Below are 20,714 nucleotides of genomic sequence, written 5' to 3' on the forward strand. Positions count from 1 at the left end.
CAGGTTTTTGGTTGCCCATACAAAAGACTAACTTACTTGAAGAAGTCAAATGAGCTCAACATTTTTTGTTAGGGTAAAATATTTGTATTTGTGTATGTGCGTTTTTCAGTTTGGTTCTTGTGGAATCTAGTTCTTTAAGGTTCCTCTTTATTACCCAGTCTCCTTAGGTCACCTTTGTCTCGGGCAGTTTGCTTCATTTACGACTAAGTCCTCATAAGGAGACCATGCTCTGGCCCCAGCCGCTACTTGCCATGTGCTTCTTCTCATCTTCCGCCTTTGTATGTGCCATCCCCTCTGCCTAGAATGCCCTTCTACCTTTCTTGACCTGAAAAGCACTCACTCATCCTTTAAGATTTAGGCCAAGTGATCTCTTATTATGAATAATTTTTTTGGCCATGTGCACCCTTGTCAGGCAAAATAAGACCACCTTTCTATGGACTGGAATTGAACTGTGTATACACTACTCTTCTAATTGTTTCTATAATATTTGCCTCCAGCCCTAGTGTATGAACTTCTAGGAAAGGTACAATGCCTTAGTCTATGTTATGCCTCTAACATAGAAACTAAAGAGTGCCTGGTACAAATTCTAGGATATTGTAGATCTTTAAAATGTATTATGGTAATTAATTAAAATAGTCATACAAGTATATAAAATATTGAAAATAGCTTCCAGTGATAACAATTGTTAGGGTTGCAAGATTGAATAATTTTTGTATATTCTGTATTTTCTAGATTTTAGGTAAAGTTAATTCTATTGCCTTTTAAATTTTATTGTTAAATGAACAAAAATACTGTGATGTATTATAAAAAGATTCTAGAACTTTCATATCAAAATGGTGGTTTCTCCTTTCATATTTTTCATTTTAAAAATTGATATAGTACATATTTTGGGGGTCCATGTGATAATTTCATACATTCATCCAATCAAATCAGGGTAATTGGGATATCAGTCACCTTAAATTTTTATCTGTTGTTTATGTTAGGAACATTTGAATTATTCTCTTCAAGCTATTTTGAGTGTATGAATAATACACTTGATTAATGTTAACTGTAATTATCCTCCTGATCTATCGAACACCAAGTCTTATTTCTTCTAAGTGTATTTGTACCCATTAATCAACTGCTCTTCATCCCCCATCCCCTCTACCCCTCCCGGCCTCCGGTAACCACCAGTCTACTTGCTGTCTTCATGAGATTCACTTTTGTAGCTCCCATATATGAGTGAGAACATGCGATATTTGTCTTTATGTGCTTTGCTTATTTCACTGAACATAATGACCCCAGTTTCATCCATGTTGCTCCACATGACAGGATTTCATTCTTTTTATGGCTGGATAATATTCTATTGTGTATTTTTACCACATTTTCTTTTTAAATATTTATTATTATTTTGTAGAGATGGGGTCCTGCTATGTTGTCCAGGCTGGTCTCAAACTCCTGGACTTAAGCGATCCACCTGCCTTGGCCTCCACATTTTCTTTGTTCATCCATTGAGGGACACTTAGGTTGATTCCATATTTTGGCTATTATGAATAGTGCTGCAATAAACATGCAAGTATAGATCTCTCTTCAATATGTTGGTTTTCTTTCTTTTAGATATATACTCAGTAGTGGAATTGCTGGATCATATGGTATTCTACTTTTAGATTTTTGAGGAACTTCTGAACTGTTTTCTACAGTGACTGTCGTAATTTACGTTCCCACCAACAACGTGTGAGGATTTTTCTTTCTCTATATCCTCACCAGCATGTTAGTCCCTGTCTTTTTTGATAAAAGCTATTCTAATTGGGGTGAGGTTATATCTCATTGTGGTTTTGATTTGCATTTTCTGGATAATTCCTGATGTTGAGCACTTCCTATACCCATTGGTCATTTGTTGAGAAGTATCTGTTCAGGCCTTTTGCCCTTTTAAAAATCAGATTAATGACTTTTTGCTGTTGAGTTGTTTGAGCTCCTTATATATTCTGGTTGTTTATCTCTTGTCAGATGGATAGTTTGCAAATACTTTATCTCATTCTATGGGTTGTTTCTTCAGCTTGTCGATTGTTTCCTTTGCTGTGCAGAAGCTTTTCAGCTTGATGTAATCCCATTTGTCCATTTTTGCTTTTGTTGCCTGTGCTTTTGAGAACTTAAACAAAAAATTTTTGCCCAGACCAGTGTCCTGGAGCATTTCCCCAATGTTTTCTTTTAGTAGTTTTATAATTTCAGGTGTTAGATTTAAATCTGAATCCGTTTGTATTTGATTTTTGTACATGGTGAGAGATAGAGGTCTAGTTTCATTCTTCTACATATAGTTATCCAGTTTTCCCAGTGCCATTTATTGAAGAGACTGTCCTTTCTCTGTTGCATGTTGTTGGCACCTCTGTTAAAAATCTGTTGGCTGCAAATGGCATGGATTTATATCTGGGTTCACTATTCTGTTCAGTTGGTGTTTGTGTCTGTTTTTTATGCCAGTACCATGCTTTCTGGCTACTGTAGCCTTGTAGTATATTTTTAAGTCAAGTAGTGTGAGACCTCCAGCTTTGCTCTTTTTGCTCAAGATTGCTTTGGTTATTTGGGGTTCCATATAAAATTTAGGATTGTCTGCTCTATTTCTATGGGGAGTATCATTGGTATTTTGATAGGGATTACATTGAATCAGTAAATTGCTTTGGGTAGGGTTGTCATTTTAACAGTATTCTTTCAATCCATGACCATGGAATAATATCTTTTCCATTTTTTGTGTCATCTATTTAATCAGTGTTTTATAGTGTTCCTTGTAAAGATCTTTCACAACTTCGGTTAAATTGATTCTTAGGGGCCAGGCACAGTGGCTGACACCTGCAATCCCAACACTTTGAGAGGCCAAAGCAGGAGAATTGCTTGAACCCAGGAGTTTGAGACCAGCCTGGGCAGCATAGTGTGACATCATCTCTACAAAAAAAAATCAAAATATTAGCCAGACATGGTGGCACGTGCCTGTGGTTGCAGCTACTTGGGAGGCTGAAGTTGGAGGATCGCTTGAGACCAAGAGATCAAGACTGCAGTGAGCTGTGATCACACTGCTGCACTGCAACCTGGGTGACAGAGCAAAACCCTGTCTCAAAAAAAAAAAAAAAAATTCCTGAGTATTTTACATTCTGTGTAGATATAATAAATTAGATTGCTTTCTCTCTTTTCCAGATTGTTCACTGTTGGTATATATAAATGCTACTGAATTTTGTATGTTGGTTTTGTATCCTGAAACTTTACTGAATTCACTTATTACTTCTAGTAGTTTTTTGTTTTTTAAAAATAGAAGATCCTGTCATCTACATTGAAAGCTAATTTGACTTCTTTCTTTCCAATATGAACACCCTTTATTTATTTTTCTTGACTAATTGTCTGGCCAGGACTTCCACTTTATGTTGAATAAAGGTAGTGGAAGTGCACACCCTTGTCTTGTTCCAGATCTCACTGGAAAGGCTTTTAGGTTTTCCCTGTTTGGTATGATGTCAGCTGTGAATTTGTCATATATGGCCTTTACTATTTTGAGGTATGTTTCCTCTGTACCCGGTTTGTTGAAGGTTTTTAAAACAAAGGGATATTGAATTTAATTGAATACTTTTCAGCACTTATTGAAATGATCATATGGTTTTTGTTCTTGGTTCTGTTAATGTGTATAACATTTATTGATTTACACATGCTGAACCATCTTTGCATCCTTGGGATGAATCCCACTTGATAATGTTGAATGATCTTTTTAATATGTTGTTGAATTCAGTTTGTTAGTGTTTTGTTGAGGATTTTTCTGTCTGTGTTCATCAGTGAAATTAGCCTATCATTGTCTTTTTTTTTTTTTTTTTTTTCATTATGGCCTTATCTGGTTTTGGTATCAGGGTAATGCCGGCCTTGCAGGATGAGTTTGAGCATTCCCTCCTCTTCAATTTTTTTTTTTTTTTTTTAAGAGTTTGAGTAGAATTATTATAGTTCTTCTTGAAATGTTTAGTAGAATTCATCAGATGCTGGACTTTTCTTTGATAGGAGACTTTTAATTATAGCTTTGATCTTATTACTTGCTATTGGTTTGTTGAGGTTTTCTCTTTTGTCATGGTTCAATTTTGGTTGTATATGTCCAGGAATGTATCTTTTTATTCTAGATTTTTCAATTTGTTGGCAATTGTCTCTAATGATTCTTTGTACTTCTATGGTCTCTGTTGTTTTGTATCTTTTGTTTCTGATTTTATTTATTCGTGTCCTCTCTTTTTAGTCTAGCTAAGGTTTGTCTTTTTTTTTTTAACTAAACTTTTGTTTTGTTGATCTTCTGTAATGTTTTAATCTCAATTTCATTTATTTTTCTCTGATCCTTATTTCCTTTCTTCTAGTAAATTTGGGTTTGGCTTGGTCTTGCTTTTCTGGTTCCTTGAGATGCTGCATTCTTAGGTTGTCTTTTGGAAGTCTTTCAACTTTTTTGATGTAGATGTTTATTGCTATAACCCTCCCTCTTAGTACTGTGTTTATTGTATCCCATAGATTTTGGTATGTTGTGTTTCCATTTGTATTTGTGTTGAGGAATTTTTAAATGTTCTTATTTCTTCATCAACTCATTGTTTGTTCAGGAGCATGTTGTTTAATTTCCATGTTTTTGTATAATTTCCAAAGGTTTTTGTTTTTGTTTTTGTTTTTGTTTTTTGAGATGGAGTCTCGTTCTGTCATCTAGGCTGGAGTGCAGTGGCACAATCTGCAACCTCCACCTCCTGGGTTCAAGTGGTTCTCCTGCCTCAGCCTCCCAAGTAGCTGGGATTACAGGCGTACACCACCACACCAAGCTAATTTTTGTATTTTTAATAAGACAGGGTTTTGCCGTGTTGGCCAGGCTGGTCCTGAACTCCTGACATCAGATGACCCGCCCACCTCAGCTTCCCAAAGTGCTGAGATTACAGGCATGAACCACCACACCCGGCCCAAAATTCCTCTTCTTATTGATACCGAGTTTTATTCCATTGTGGTCAGAAAAGATACTTGATATGATTCTACTTTTTAAAATTGGTTGAAACTTGTTTTGTGGCCTAAAATATGGTTTATTCTTGGGAATGTTCCATGTACTGATGAAACAAATGTGTATTTGAACAGTTGAGTGAAGTGTTTTATAAATACCAGTTAGACTTATTTGGTCTGATGTGTAGTTTGATACAGTGGTTTCTTTGTTAATTTTCTGTCTAGATGATATGTTCATTGGTGAAAGTGGGGTATTTGACGTCCTCCACTATTACTGTATTACAGTCTCTCTTTGTATCTATTAATGTTTGCTTTATATACTTGGGAGCTGAATTTCAGTCCATCAGATGTATTAGTTCTAAGATTTCTGTTTGATTTTTTGAATAATGCCTCTTTGTTAAATTTCTCCGATAAATTTCTGAATGGAGAATTACCATTTTGTTTCTTGTATTCTGGTTGTTTTATAACTCTTGTCCTCCTTTCTTCCTGTCATCCTTTATGGTTAAGTCACTTTCTCTGGTACTATGTTTTAATTTGTTGTTGTTTATTTTTTAGTGTGTTTATTTTAGGTTTTTACATTGTGGCTACCATGAGGCTTATAGAAAACATCTTATAGATATAACAAGTTATTTTAAAGAGATAACAGCTTATCTTACATAAGCAGTCCCCAATCTGTTTTGGCACCAGGGACCAGTTTCATGGAAGACAATTTTTCCATAGACAGAGCAGTGGGGATGGTTTTGGGATGAAACTGTTCTATCTTAGATCATCAGGCATTAGATGCTTATAAGGAATGCTCAACCTAGATCCTTCACACTTGCAGTTCACAATAGGGTTTGTACTCTTATGAGAATCTATGCTGCTGATGATCTGACAGGAGGCGGACGGAGCTCAGGCCGTAATGCTTGCTGGCCTGTGCTCACCTCCTGCTGTGTGACCTGGTTCCCAACATGCCACGGACCAGTACTGGTCCATGGCTCAGGGGTTGGAGATTCCTGTCTTAGATCACAAAAAAAGAATAAATAAAAAACTTTAAAACAACCTTCCATCTTTAATTCCATCTCCTGACATTTTGACTTTTGTTGGTCTCAATTTACATATTTTTTTGTTAATATTATATTTTATTTGAATTTATATTTCTATATACATATGGGTAGGTATGCATCAATGAATTTGAATTTATATTTACATATGAATATATTTGTAAATATATACATTTAGATATAAATATATATGAGCATATATGCATCTATATATTTATATAACTGATGAGATAGAGAGTAGTTGATATATCATTTATCTTATTCTATTATTAGCTCATAGAAGATAGAGCTTCTGTCTTTTACTTCCTATGAAGAACTCTATATTTTCTTTTTTTTTTTTTTTTTTTTACTTTTTTTTGTTTGTTTATTATTATTATTATACTTTAAGTTCTAGGGTACATGTGCATAACGTGCAGGTTTGTTACATATGTATATTTGTGCCATGTTGGTGTGCTGCACCCATCAACTCGTCAGCACCCATCAACTCATCATTTACATCAGGTATAACTCCCAATGCAATCCCTCCCCACTCCCCCCTCCCCATGATAGGCCCTGGTGTGTGATGTTCCCCTTCCCGAGTCCAAGTGATCTCATTGTTCAGTTCCCACCTATGAGTGAGAACATGCGGTGTTTGGTTTTCTGTTCTTGTGATAGTTTGCTAAAAATGATGGTTTCCAGCTGCATCCATGTCCCTACAAAGGACACAAACTCATCCTTTTTTATGGCTGCATAGTATTCCATGGTGTATATGTGCCACATTTTCTTAATCCAGTCTGTCACTGATGGACATTTGGGTTGATTCCAAGTCTTTGCTATTGTGAATAGTGCCGCAGTAAACATACATGTACATGTGTCTTTATAGCAGCATGATTTATAATCCTTTGGGTATATACCCAGTAATGGGATGGCTGGGTCATATGGTACATCTAGTTCTAGATCCTTGAGGAATCGCCATACTGTTTTCCATAATGGTTGAACTAGTTTACAGTCCCACCAACAGTGTAAAAGTGTTCCTATTTCTCCACATCCTCTCCAGCACCTGTTGTTTCCTGACTTTCTAATGATCGCCATTCTAACTGGTGTGAGATGGTATCTCATTGTGGTTTTGATTTGCAATTCTGATGGCAAGTGATGATGAGCATTTTTTCATGTGTCTGTTGGCTGTATGAATGTCTTCTTTTGAGAAATGTCTGTTCATATTCTTTGCCCACTTTTTGATGGGGTTGTTTGTTTTTTTCTTGTAAATTTGTTTGAGTTCTTTGTAGGTTCTGGATATTAGCCCTTTGTCTGATGAGTAGATTGCAAAAATTTTCTCCCATTCTGTAGGTTGCCTGTTCACTCTGATGGTAATTTCTTTTGCTGTGCAGAAGCTCTTTAGTTTAATTAGATCCCATTTCTCAATTTTGGCTTTTGCTGCCGTTGCTTTTGGTGTTTTAGACATGAAGTCTTTGCCCATGTCTGTGTCCTGAATGGTACTACCTAGGTTTTCTTCTAGGGTTTTTATGGTATTAGGTCTAACATTTAAGTCTCTAATCCATCTTGAATTAATTTTCGTATAAGGAGTAAGGAAAGGATCCAGTTTCAGCTTTCTACTTATGGCTAGCCAATTTTCCCAGCACCATTTATTAAATAGGGAATCCTTTCCCCATTTCTTGTTTGTCAAAGATCAGATGGCTGTAGATGTGTGGTATTATTTCTGAGGACTCTGTTCTGTTCCATTGGTCTATATCTCTGTTTTGGTACAAGTACCATGCTGTTTTGGTTACTGTAGCCTTGTAGTATAGTTTGAAGTCAGGTAGCGTGATGCCTCCAGCTTTGTTCTTTTGACTTAGGATTGTCTTGGAGATGCGGGCTCTTTTTTGGTTCCATATGAACTTTAAAGCAGTTTTTTTCCAATTCTGTGAAGAAACTCATTGGTAGCTTGATGGGGATGGCATTGAATCTATAAATTACCTTGGGCAGTATGGCCATTTTCATACTATTGATTCTTCCTATCTATGAGCATGGTATGTTCTTCCATTTGTTTGTGTCCTCTTTTATTTCACTGAGCAGTGGTTTGTAGTTCTCCTTGAAGAGGTCCTTTCCATCCCTTGTAAGTTGGATTCCTAGGTATTTTATTGTCTTTGAAGCAATTGTGAATGGAAGTTCATTCATGATTTGGCTCTCTGTGTGTCTGTTACTGGTGTATAAGAATGCTTGTGATTTTTGCACATTAATTTTGTATCCCAAGACTTTGCTGAAGTTGCTGATCAGCTTAAGGAGATTTTGGACTGAGACAATGGGGTTTTCTAAATATACAATCATGTCATCTGCAAACAGGGACAATTTGACTTCTTCTTTTCCTAACTGAATACCCTTGATTTCTTTCTCTTGCCTGATTGCCCTAGCCAGAACTTCCAACACTATGTTGAATAGGAGTGGTGAGAGAGGGCATGCCTGTCTTGTGCCAGTTTTCAAAGGGAATTTTTCCAGTTTTTGCCCATTCAGTATGATATTGGCTGTGGGTTTGTCATAAATAGCTCTTATGATTTTGAGGTACGTTCCATCAATACCGAATTTATTGAGCGTTTTTAGCATGAAGGGCTGTTGAATTTTGTCAAAAGCCTTTTCTGCATCTATTGAGATAATGATGTGGTTCTTGTCTTTGGTTCTGTTTATATGCTGGATTATGTTTATTGATTTGCGAATGTTGAACTAGCCTTACATCCCAGGGATGAAGCCCACTTGATCATGGTGGATAAGCTTTTTGATGTGCTGCTGAATCCGGTTTGCCAGTATTTTATGGAGGATTTTTACATCGATGTTCATCAGGGATATTGGTCTAAAATTCTCTTTTTTTGTTGTGTCTCTGCCAGGCTTTGGTATCAGGATGATGTTGGCCTCATAAAATGAGTTAGGGAGGATTCCCTCTTTTTCTATTGATTGGAATAGTTTCAGAAGGAATGGTACCAGCTCCTCCTTGTACCTCTGGTAGAATTCAGCTGTGAATCCCTCTGGTCCTGGATTTTTTTTGGTTGGTAGGCTGTTAATTATTGCCTCAATTTCAGAGCCTGCTATTGGTCTATTCAGGGATTCAACTTCTTCCTGGTTTAGTCTTGGAAGAGTGTAAGTGTCCAGGAAATTATCCATTTCTTCTAGATTTTCTAGTTTATTTGCGTAGAGGTGTTTATAGTATTCTCTGATGCTAGTTTGTATTTCTGTGGGGTCGGTGGTGATATCCCCTTTATCATTTTTTATTGTGTCTATTTGATTCTTCTCTCTTTTCTTCTTTATTAGTCTTGCTAGCGGTCTGTCAATTTTGTTGATCTTTTCAAAAAACCAACTCCTGGATTCATTGATTTTTTTGGAGGGTTTTTTGTGTCTCTATCTTCTTCAGTTCTGCTCTGATCTTAGTTATTTCTTGCCTTCTGCTAGCTTTCGAATGTGTTTGCTCTTGCTTCTCTAGTTCTTTTAATTGTGATGTTAGCGTGTCAATTTTAGATCTTTCCAGCTTTCTCTTGTGGGCATTTAGTGCTATAAATTTCCCTCTACACACTGCTTTAAATGTGTCCCAGAGATTCTGATATGTTATATCTTTGTTCTCATTGGTTTCAAAGAACATCTTTATTTCTGCCTTCATTTCGTTATGTACCCAGTAGTCATTCAGGAGCAGGTTGTTCAGTTTCCATGTAGTTGAGCGGTTTTGATTGAGTTTCTTAGTCCTGAGTTCTAGTTTGATTGCACTGTGGTCTGAGAGACAGTTTGTTATAATTTCTGTTCTTGTACATTTGCTGAGGAGTGCTTTACTTCCAATTATGTGGTCAGTTTTGGAATAAGTGCAGTGTGGTGCTGAGAAGAATGTATATTCCGTTGATTTGGGGTGGAGAGTTCTATAGATGTCTATTAGGTCTGCTTGCTGCAGAGTTGAGTTCAATTCCTGGATATCCTTGTTAACTTTCTGTCTCGTTGATCTGTCTAATGTTGGCAGTGGAGTGTTGAAGTCTCCCATTATTATTGTATGGGAGTCTAAGTCTCTTTGTAAGTCTCTAAGGACTTGCTTTATGAATCTGGGTGCTCCTGTATTGGGTGCATATATATTTAGGAGAGTTAGCTCTTCCTGTTGAATTGATCCCTTTACCATTATGTAATGGCCTTCTTTGTCTCTTTTGATCTTTGATGGTTTAAAGTCTGTTTTATCAGAGACTAGTATTGCAACCCCTGCTTTTTTTTTGTTTTCCATTTGCTTGGTAGATCTTCCTCCATCCCTTTATTTTGAGCCTATGTATGTCTCTGCATGTGAGATGGGTCTCCTGAATACAGCAGACTGATGGGTCTTGACTCTTTATCCAGTTTGCCAGTCTGTGTCTTTTAATTGGAGCATTTAGTCCATTTACATTTAAGGTTAATATTGTTATGTGTGAACTTGATCCTGCCATTATGATATTAACTGGTTATTTTGCTCGTTAGTTGATGCAGTTTCTTCCTAGTCTCGATGGTCTTTACATTTTGGCATGTTTTTGCAATGGCTGGTGCCGGTTGTTCCTTTCCATGTTTAGTGCTTCCTTCAGGGTCTCTTGTAAGGCAGGCCTGGTGGTGACAAAATCTCTAAGCATTTGCTTATCTGTAAAGGATTTTATTTCTCCTTCACTTATGAAACTTAGTTTGGTTGGATATGAAATTCTAGGTTTAAAATTCTTTTCTTTAAGAATGTTGAATATTGGCCCCACTCTCTTCTGGCTTGTAGAGTTTCTGCCGAGAGATCTGCTGTTAGTCTGATGGGCTTCCCTTTGTGGGTAACTCGACCTTTCTCTCTGGCTACCCTTACGATTTTTTCCTTCATTTCAACTTTGGTGAATCTGGCAATTATGTGTCTTGGAGTTGCTCTTCTCGAGGAGTATCTTTGTGGCGTTCTCTGTATTTCCTGGATTTGAATGTTGGCCTGCCCTACTAGGTTGGGGAAGTTCTCCTGGATGATATCCTGAAGAGTGTTTTCCAACTTGGTTCCATTTTCCCCCTCACTTTCAGGCACCCCAATCAGACGTAGATTTGGTCTTTTTACATAATCCCATACTTCTTGCAGGCTTTGTTCATTTCTTTTTCTTCTTTTTTCTTTAGATTTCTCTTCTCGCTTCATTTCATTCATTTGATCCTCAGTCGGTGATACTCTTTCTTCCAGTTGATCGAGTCGGTTACTGAAGCTTGTGCATTTGTCACATATTTCTCGTTCATGGTTTTCATCTCTGTCATTTCGTTTATGACCTTCTCTGCATTAATTACTCTGGCTATCAATTGTTCCACTTTTTTTTTCAAGATTTTTAGTTTCTTTGCGCTGGGTACGTAATTCCTCCTTTAGCTCTGAGAAGTTTGATGGACTGAAGCCTTCTTCTCTCATCTCGTCAAAGTCATTCTCCGTCCAGCTTTGATCCGTTGCTGGCGATGAGCTGCGCTCCCTTGCCGGGGGAGATGCGCTCTTATTTTTTGAATTTCCAGCTTTTCTGCCCTGCTTTTTCCCCATCTTTGTGGTTTTATCTGCCTCTGGTCTTTGATGATGGTGACGTACTGATGGGGTTTTGGTGTAGGTGTCCTTCCTGTTTGATAGTTTTCCTTCTAACAGTCAGGATCCTCAGCTTTAGGTCTGTTGGAGATTGCTTGAGGTCCACTCCAGACCCTGTTTGCCTGGGTATCAGCAGCAGAGGCTGCAGAAGATAGAATATTGCTGAACAGCGAGTGTACCTGTCTGATTCTTGCTTTGGAATCTTCCTCTCAGGGGTGTACTCCACCCTGTGAGGTGTGGGGTGTCTGACTGCCCCTAGTGGGGGATGTCTCCCAGTTAGGCTACTCAGGGGTCAGGGACCCACTTGAGCAGGCAGTCTGTCCCTTCTCAGATCTCAACCTCCGTGTTGGGAGATCCACTGCTCTCTTCAAAGCTGTCAGACAGAGTCATTTGCGTCTGCAGAGGTTTCTGCTGCTTCTGTTGTTGTTTAGCTGTGCCCTGTCCCCAGAGACGGGCAGGTTCCCTTGAGCTGCTGTGAGCTCCACCCAGTTCGAGCTTCCCAGTGGCTTTGTTTACCTAGTTAAGCCTCAGCAATGGCGGCGCCCCTCCCCCAGCCTCGCTGCTGCCTTGCAGTTAGATCTCAGACTGCTGTGCTAGCAGTGAGGGAGGCTCCGTGGGCGTGGGACCCTCCCGGCCAGGTGTGGGATATAATCTCCTGTTGTGCCCATTTGCCTAAAGCACAGTATTGGGGTGGGAGTTACCCGATTTTCCAGGTGTTGTGTATCTCAGTTCCCCTGGCTAGGAAAAGGGATTCCCTTCCCCCTTGTGCTTCCCAGGTGAGGTGATGCCTCGCCCTGCTTTAGCTCTTGCTGGTTGGGCTGCAGCAGCTGACCAGCACCGATTGTCCGGCACTCCCTAGTAAGATGAACCCAGTACCTCAGTTGAAAATGCAGAAATCACCGGTCTTCTGTGTCGCTCGCGCTGGGAGTTGGAGACTGGAGCTGTTCCTATTCGGCCATCTTGCTCCCAATTTACATATTTTTATATTGCCTGTCTCTTAACAGGTTGCTTTTGCTGTTATGGTTTTTGATAGATTGTCTTCTAGGTGTCATGCTAGACTTACGGGCTACTTACGGGTGGACTGCACATGACAATTACAGTATTTGAATATTCTGGGGGTTTCTGTACTTGATGTTACCTGTAGATTTTATACCTTCAAATGTTTTCTTTTTGCACATTAATGTTTTTTCATTTCAGATTGAAGAACCCTCTTTAACATTTCTTGTAAGACAGATCTAGTGATGGTAAATTCTCTTAGCTTTTGTTTGTCAGAAAAAGACGCTGTCTCCTTCATACTTGAAGGCTATTTCTGCTGTTTACTGGATAAAGTGTTTGAGGATAGCAGGGTTTTGGGGGGTTTTTCTTTCAGCACTTTGAAAATATCATTCCACTTCCTCCTGACTTAATATGGTTTCCATTGAGAGTTTGTTGCCAAATGAAGTGCAGTTTCTTTGTATGTTATTTCCTCCTTTTTTCTTGCTGCTTTTAGTATCCTCTTTTTGTCCTTGACCTTTGAGAGTTTGATTATTATATGCCTTGGGGGTAGTTTTATTTGGGTCATATCTGTTTGGTGTTTTCTGACCTTCCTCTACCTGTATATTTTTCTCATATGAGTAAGCTTTTTTCTACCCCTCACTCTTGCTCAACTTTCTCTTGATTACCAATAATTCTTAGATTTGGTCTTTTAAGGTAATTTTCTATATCTTGTAGGCAATCTTTCTATAATATCTTTCCATTCATTTTACTTTTTCTCCTCTGTGTAATTTCAAAGAGCCTGTCTTTGGGCTCACTGATTCTTTCCTCTGCTTGATGCATTCTGCTGTTGAGAGCCTCCAATGAATTTTTTAGTTAGCAAATATATTTTTCAGTTTCAAGATTCATTTGGTTTTTTTTATCACTTCAGTCTCTGTTAAATTCCTCTGATAAGTTTCTGAATTGCTTTTCTGTGTTATCTTGGAGATCCCTGAGTTTCCATACAACTGCTATTTTGAATTCTTGGTCAGAGAGCTCATGAATCACCATCTCATTAGGGTCAGTCACTGGTTCCTTGCTTTATACATTTGGGGAGGTCATGGTTCCATGTTCTTGTGGATATATGTCTGTGTCTTTGCATTAAAGGATTTATTATTATTCCAGTATTCTCTGTGTAGTCTATTTTGGTTTTTACTGGTTACATTTGCTTAGAGATTATTTGTAATTTATCTGTTGAATTTCTTACACATTTTTTCTGCTAGGTCACTGCCTCTTTTTCTGCACTAAGTGGTACTTAAAAGCCAGGTTTGCCTCTGTTCTTCCAACAAAGGATCAGAGGATTGCCTGGCTGAAATGGGGGAGTTCCAAAGGAGCTATCCCTGTGGTATGGAAAGGCTGGCTAGGAGTTCATGCCCAAGAGACCTGTGGAATCTACCTCCTACAGCATAGTGCTGCTGAACAGCCACGCTGAGTTGGCATCTCCTTTGGTTGAGAGCGGAGCTTCCAGGGCTGGAGATGGTAATCCCACCTCCTCCCTTTGTGTGTAGCTGTCCACAGGGTGGTGTCTCCCTTCAGGCACCCCTGATGCTTCTCATGGGTTGAGGCATGGATAGGTCTCCTGCCAAAGAAGCCAAGATGGTAGGCAAGTTATGTGTCTACCTTAATCTCACTTTTTCCAATGTAGAATCTGAGTTGGGGGAAGTATTACATGTGCTTGATACCAAGCAGAAGGGTGTCACAGATATGAAAATCTGATTCTCTTACTGTCTCCTCGAGTTTTTTTTTTTACTTCTCAGTGGCCCCAGGAACTGACCCATTCTCTTTCATGAGTTGTGGGAGATTGCTGGTGATAATCTCGATGATGTATATTTATTTTGGTTATTCTGTGGGGAGAAGTGAAGCCAGCTTTCATCTACATTTTTTAAGTATAATTCTTATTTTGAGGAAACCCCTACCATTGCATTTAGAACCTTCCACCTGGTGGATTTTTTGTTTTTTGTTTTTCAGTTTAGAAAGTATTTGATTTTTTGAAACAGTTGACATTCATGTAAAGAACAAGGTTGATAGTCAAGCCTGCTCTACTAATACTGTGCAGTCTAGAAAAGAGTGTACTGGGGCCGGATCTGGTGGCTCATGCCTGTAATCCCAGCACTTTGGGAGGCCAAGGTGTGCGGATCACGAGGTCAGGAGATCAAGACCATCCTGGCTAACACGGTGAAACCCCGTTTCTACTAAAAATACAAAAAAATTATCTGGACATGGTGGTGTGCGGCTGAAGTCCCAGCTACTGGGGAGGCTGAGGCAGGAGAATGGCGTGAACCCGGGAGGTGGAACTTGCAGTGAGCCGAGATGGTGCCACTGTGCTCCAGCCTGGGTGACAGAGTGAGACTCTGTCTCAAAAAAAAAAAAAAAAAAAAAAAGAAAGAAAGAAAAGAGTGTACTGGTTAAGTACTGAGAAACATTTCCTGTGTGTCATATAAGTACTTCAGGCTCTTAAATGTGTTACTCCAAGGAATAAGGTTGCAAATACAATTGCTCTAAAAACATATTATACCAGCCTGGCCAACATTGTGAAACCCCATCTCTACTAAAAATGCAAAAATTAGCCGGGCATGGTGGCGCACACCTGTAATCCCAGCTGCTTGGGAGGCTGAGGTAGGAGAATCGCCTGAACCTGGGAGGCGGAGATTGCAGTGAGCTGAGATTGCGCCACTGCACTCCAGCCTGGGCAACAGAGCAAGATTCCATCTCAAAAAAGAAAAAAAAAAAAAAGTGAAATTCCAAGATGCAGCTTTCTTATCTAAAAAGGATTTGCGCAAAGCCTCCTTGCAGTAATCATATACGTAACTAAGGTGACTACCTTACGTGTATGCATCACTCATTTATACCCTAAGTTCTCATTTGTTAAAACCGTAGTGCCCTTACTCTAAATCACATAATCACAAAACTCTAGGGCTGAATTGCACAGTTTTAAATGTCAGTGCTGTCATACTAGCTGTGGGATGTGAGCAAGTTCTAAAACTCCCTGTGCTTGTTTCATATGTATACAATGGAGAGAAGGGGTAGTACTTTGTAGGGTTGTTGTGAAGTTTAAACAAGGTAATAACTGTTAAGTGTGTTTAAAAGTCCCTTGAATGTAACAGTTTCATCAGTTGTAAGATACACATTTTTCTCATATCGCCTCTGAATTGAGGATGTGTCTTATAATGAATGTAATTTCTTGATTAGCATTTTGTCATCTAAGTGACATCTTTTTTATTAGTAGTACTTAATGATACACTTTAGGTGACATTTTGTATTTCAATAATAGTAGTAAGAGGTCTATTAACATTACCTGCCATCAACATTACCATCAATATCATCAGCATTATCTTGTTTCTAGCTGAGATAGTGGCATTTGATAGTTTAGCAGTGCAGAGTATGTATCAAATCTCAATTTTATATGACTACTTGTTTGCATTGGTGTCTTTTTAGCAAAGTTCTAGTGTGTTATTTTTCATATTTGTATCATTTTAGCTAATGTAAAGTATTTATGGGGTCAGCTCATGCAATGTTTCCGTCATTCATTGTACCTTACTTGGTGATCTACTAAAACATGCATCAGCATCCTTCATTCAGTCTCCCAAAATATAGACGAAGACAAATTCTTTATTTTCTCTGTTGATGTATTTTCCTAAATCCTTTCACAGGAGTGCTTTTTTCTTAGCTAGGAGAACTAAGCCACCATTGTACTACTTAAGATTTACTGGTTTGCACTCTCCTCTGAGGGAGAAAAGAAGCAGTTTATCGATCTGTAACACAGGAATGGACTGTGGCCAAACCTTTTCTGGTTTATACGAGGTACCGGCATAAGAATCTGCATAGCATTAAGAAGAATGAGCCCTCAACAATTTGAGGCCACCTGTCAGCATGAACAATAACTGAGAAAAATCAATGCACAATATACAGCCGTTCTCTTTGCACAGACACTGCCAGGATCCACACCCAGTGACAGTGTCTTTTTTTTTTTTTTTTTTTTTTTTTGAGACAGGGTCTCACTCTGCTGTGCAGGCTGGAATGCAGTGGCATGATCTTGGCTCACTGCAGTCTCTGCCTCCCTGTTCAGGTGATTCTTGTGCCTCAGCCTCCCAAGTAGCTGGGATCACAGGCGTGCACCACCAAACGCAGCTAATTTTTGTAGTTGTAGTAGAGATGGGGTTTTGCCATGTTGGCCAGGTTGGTCTTGAACTCCTGGCCTCAGGAGATCCACCCATCTCAGCCTCCCAAAGTGCTGGGATTACAGGCATGAGCCACTGTGCCCGGCCTACAGTGTCTTGTTATTTTACCAGTGATATGCTTATAGTTCCTAATTTTAGGTTTCCTACTTATTTTGGTTTTATTGTTCAGTTTGGGGAAGGGTGGGAGGCACCAAATTGGATCTGAGAAAAAGATCTGCCCGATGAAAGAGTTTCAATAGCGGGACAGGACCTTGGGCCAACGTTTATTAAACTTGACTAGGAAGATTCTGGGCACATCTCCATCTAAATACCTTGACACATACTTCATTCACCCCCAGCACATGCAGCTTGTCCCTTCTTGTCTTCTGTTTGCCTTCAAGGTTTTACATGGTGGTATTTACAAGCAGTTATGGAGCAAGAGTGCAAACGCACAAGGCTAGGAGGGGGCCTGTAAACAGGGTTTGGCTTAGGGTTTTGTGGTTATTAGCTTTTAAAAGTATGCTTAGTTGAATAATTCCAGAAACTGGGCTGCTTTCCTTTGCCCCTTTATTTCCCTACCGCCTCCCTCTCTGGTCTTCCCAGTCTCCACTTTTTTTTTTTTTTTTTTTTTAAATAAAACTGCGTTTGTCAGAAATTTATAGACGTTCACTCCTATTCTTAAAAGACAGTATTTACTCTATCCCTAAAGCCTGCCTTTTGATTCAGCCACCAATGACTGTGCACACAAAGGTTATTGCTCTCCAAGTTCAATGTTGTGGACCTGAACCAGTGCCTCTGTTTCCAAGAGAAAGTCAGGTGATCACCCCTTCATCAGGGAGCTTGGAGCCATCCTGTCCTGGTGTGCCACCAGCCAGAAACTAAGGATCAGCAGGGAGTGGACAGTTTAGAATCTCCTCTCTCCGGGTGAACACAGTGCTAGTCACTGTAGCTGGAAAAGCCATGTGGGGGGAAGGCTTGTCAGAAGCAATCTGTTTAAAAAAGAAAAAAAAAAAAGAGAGAAAAAAGATTCCTTTTCAGTTTACCCTGAGTTGCTTTCACGGTAGTTAGCTTTGAACTGTGGTGCAAACCCATTTAAACAATGAGGAAAATTTCACTAGCTAAGTGGCAAGAAATTCTCACCCTGTGTGATCAAAGCAATCAGCCATTTCCTTTTCCTTCCTTTTTTATTTACTTATATTTCCGACCCCTGTACTTCATGATTGTAGCCTGATAGTTTCCTTTTTTGCATAGTATTTTTAAAAATACCCTTTCTTTTCCCTGAGGTTTTTAAAACAAAAAAAACAACATTGACAGAAAGGGTCTAAATATTTATATTTTATTTTTATTTTTTGAGACAGTCTCATTCTGTCACCCAGGCTGGGGTGCAGTGGTGCAGTCTCAGCTCACCACAACCTCTGCCCCGCCAGGTTCAAGTGGTTCTGGTGCCTCAGCCTCCCAAGTAGATGGGATTACAGGCATACACCACCAAGCCTGGCTAATTTTTGTATTTTTTAGTAGAGACGAGGTTTTGCTGTGTTGGCCAGGCTGGTCTCAAACTCTGACCTCAGGTGATCCGCCTGCGTCAGCTTCCCAAAGTGCTGGGATTACCGGTGTGAGCCACCGCGTCCGGCCTAAATATTTATTTTTAATAATTATTATTACAAAAATAAGAAAAGAGCTAAAATCCATGATTTCATCACCCAGAGGCAACCACAGTGAACGTTTTGGTACATTTACTTCTCATTGTTTAAATTAAATATGTACATACATATGTATTTTTAATAAAATTAGGTTTAGGATAGTATACAGTTTTGTTTTTCTTTTAACCAACATACTTTGAATATTTTACCTTATTAAAAACTTACATGATTTCAATGGCTGCATTAGAATTAGTGTATACGGATATCATTTTAGCATCCTGTTGCTAGGAGGTCATGTGGGTTTCTGAATTGACACTTCAGTTCTCAACTTAGAATTTGTTTCACCCAAGTTCTTCTCATTTCATGGGTTTAGAGTCAGAGTTTGAGCACTATGGAAATGGAATTTCTATATATACTATTGTTTACTGTTTGCTAGTATTTTTCAGATGGTATTTGGAAAAACCAAAGGGGAAACAGTGTTTTTTTTCTTTTTTTTTCTTTTTTTGTTTAAAATTTTGAAATATAAGTCTTATTATGGTAATCTCAGGTAACTTTTAAATAGAAATATCAATATAAAATGAATATATTGCCCAGTGTGGACCCCAGTGTTTCAAAACTATGTGCCATGCTCTATCATTTTGTTACCGGAAAGGGGTCCTCATCCAGACTGCAAGATCTTGGATCTCTCACAAAAAGGAATGAGAGGTGAATCCGTAAAGTGAAAGCAAGTTTATTAAGAAAGTAAAGAAATAAAGAATGGCTACTCCATAGGCAGAGCAGGAGCATGTGCTGCTCAACTGATTATACTTACAGTTACTTCTTGATTATATGCTAAACAAGAGGTGGATTATTCGTGAGTTTTGCAGGAAAGGGTGGGCAGTTCCTGGAACTGAGGGGTCCTCCGCTTTTTAGACCATATAGGATAACTTCCTGACATTGCCATGGCATTTGTAAACTGTCCTGGTACTGGTGGGAGTGTTTTTCAGCATGCTAATGCATTCTAATTAGTGTATAATGAGCAGTGAGAATGACCAGAGATCACTTTCATCACCATCTTGGCTTTGGTGGGTTTTGGCCGGCTTCTTTACCACAACCTGCTTATCAGCAAGGTCTTTGTGACCTGTATTTTGTGCTGACCTATCTCATCCTGTGACTAAGAATGCCTAACCTCCTGGGAATGTAGACTTAAAATAAAGGTCTCAGCCTTATTTTATCTAGCCCCTATTCAAGATGGAGTTACTCTGGTTCGAATGCCTCTAACAATTTGAAGTTTATCCAACAGCACAGTGGGAGATAATGAATTTTTGTTTGTTTGTTTAAGAGGAGGAGGACTGACTGGATCAGATTTGTGCTTTAGAAAGCTGGTTGCATGTAAGAAAGAGGCGTTGGTAGAAAGACTTCAGATATCTCAAAAGAATTTCCATAAAGTTAATCTTTTTAAAAATGTAAACATTTCGTGCAATAATTGCTTTGAAATGCAGTTGAATAAATGAACCTTTTGAACCAGAATTTGGAAAGGAAGACATGCTTAAAAAAACAAAAATATTTTGTATAGCGCTACACATTAGGAGGTCGTTTGTATTTGGTGACCACTTTCCTAAAATAGTCACATTTCTAGAGAACCAGTTTTGTTTCCCGTAGAATATTATGTGTAGAGACCTCCTTTCAGTATGTAGCCACTGGTACATCCATGGGTGTTATCTCCATACTGCCAGGTCCAGTGCAGTCACCTCCTGGATCTACAGTCTTTCTTCCCCCATTCTGATTTGCTTTCTCTGTTAGCAGTCATCTTTGTAAACAGAAGTCTAAGATTTAGTGTTGTACATATTTTTAAATGATCCATTTTGATGAGACTCTCTTTATTGTTTCAGGTTGAATGCCTTTGAGAACTTGATGCATAAAATTTGCATGACTCCTCACTCCTTTGTGGATCTATCATTGGGCTCAAGCCAGCATGGCTCATACCACAAAGGTTAACGGCAGTGCCTCAGGTAACCCTGTGCTCTGGAGTGTGTGTGTTAAATGTATGTCTTTTCCCAAACTAATTTTTTATTCTCTTTAATAATGAACGGATAATAGCAAGTTGCCTGGATAACTAGGGTTTCAAAGCAATTTTCTATCCATTGAAGTTTGGTTTTGTTTTGTTTTACTCTCAGAAAATTTGCTTTTATCTTAGAGTCTTGCACTGAAATCAGTTGAGTAAATTATTACCTAAGTCAATTCTGCTGAAGTGTTGAAAGACAAATTTAAATCCTGAATGCTGATGCAAATGTAATGTATACTCCTCTTGCACTTCTTTCTGAGGGATTGAATGAGGAGAGAGGAAATTAGTTTGGATGCTTAAAACCAATTCCTAGTATCCACTCCCAAGCAG

The 20,714-nt window shown here is 38.8% G+C and overlaps 1 protein-coding gene across 10 annotated transcripts in view; it reads left to right on the plus strand.

Annotated features, from left to right (window-relative positions):
- KANK1 (KN motif and ankyrin repeat domains 1) overlaps positions 1-20,714 on the plus strand; it is a 246,536-nt gene that overhangs the window by 157,702 nt on the left and 68,120 nt on the right. For all 10 annotated transcript variants that reach the window (XM_037998466.2, XM_007969400.3, XM_007969402.3 and 7 more), the window contains one exon: positions 20,212-20,331. In XM_037998466.2, the coding sequence (XP_037854394.2) occupies positions 20,295-20,331 (37 nt within the window). In that variant the 5' untranslated portion in view covers positions 20,212-20,294. The remainder of the gene's footprint in view (positions 1-20,211; positions 20,332-20,714) is intronic.

Source organism: Chlorocebus sabaeus, chromosome 12 (assembly GCF_047675955.1).
Source record: "Chlorocebus sabaeus isolate Y175 chromosome 12, mChlSab1.0.hap1, whole genome shotgun sequence".
NCBI classification, from domain to species: Eukaryota; Metazoa; Chordata; class Mammalia; order Primates; family Cercopithecidae; genus Chlorocebus; species Chlorocebus sabaeus.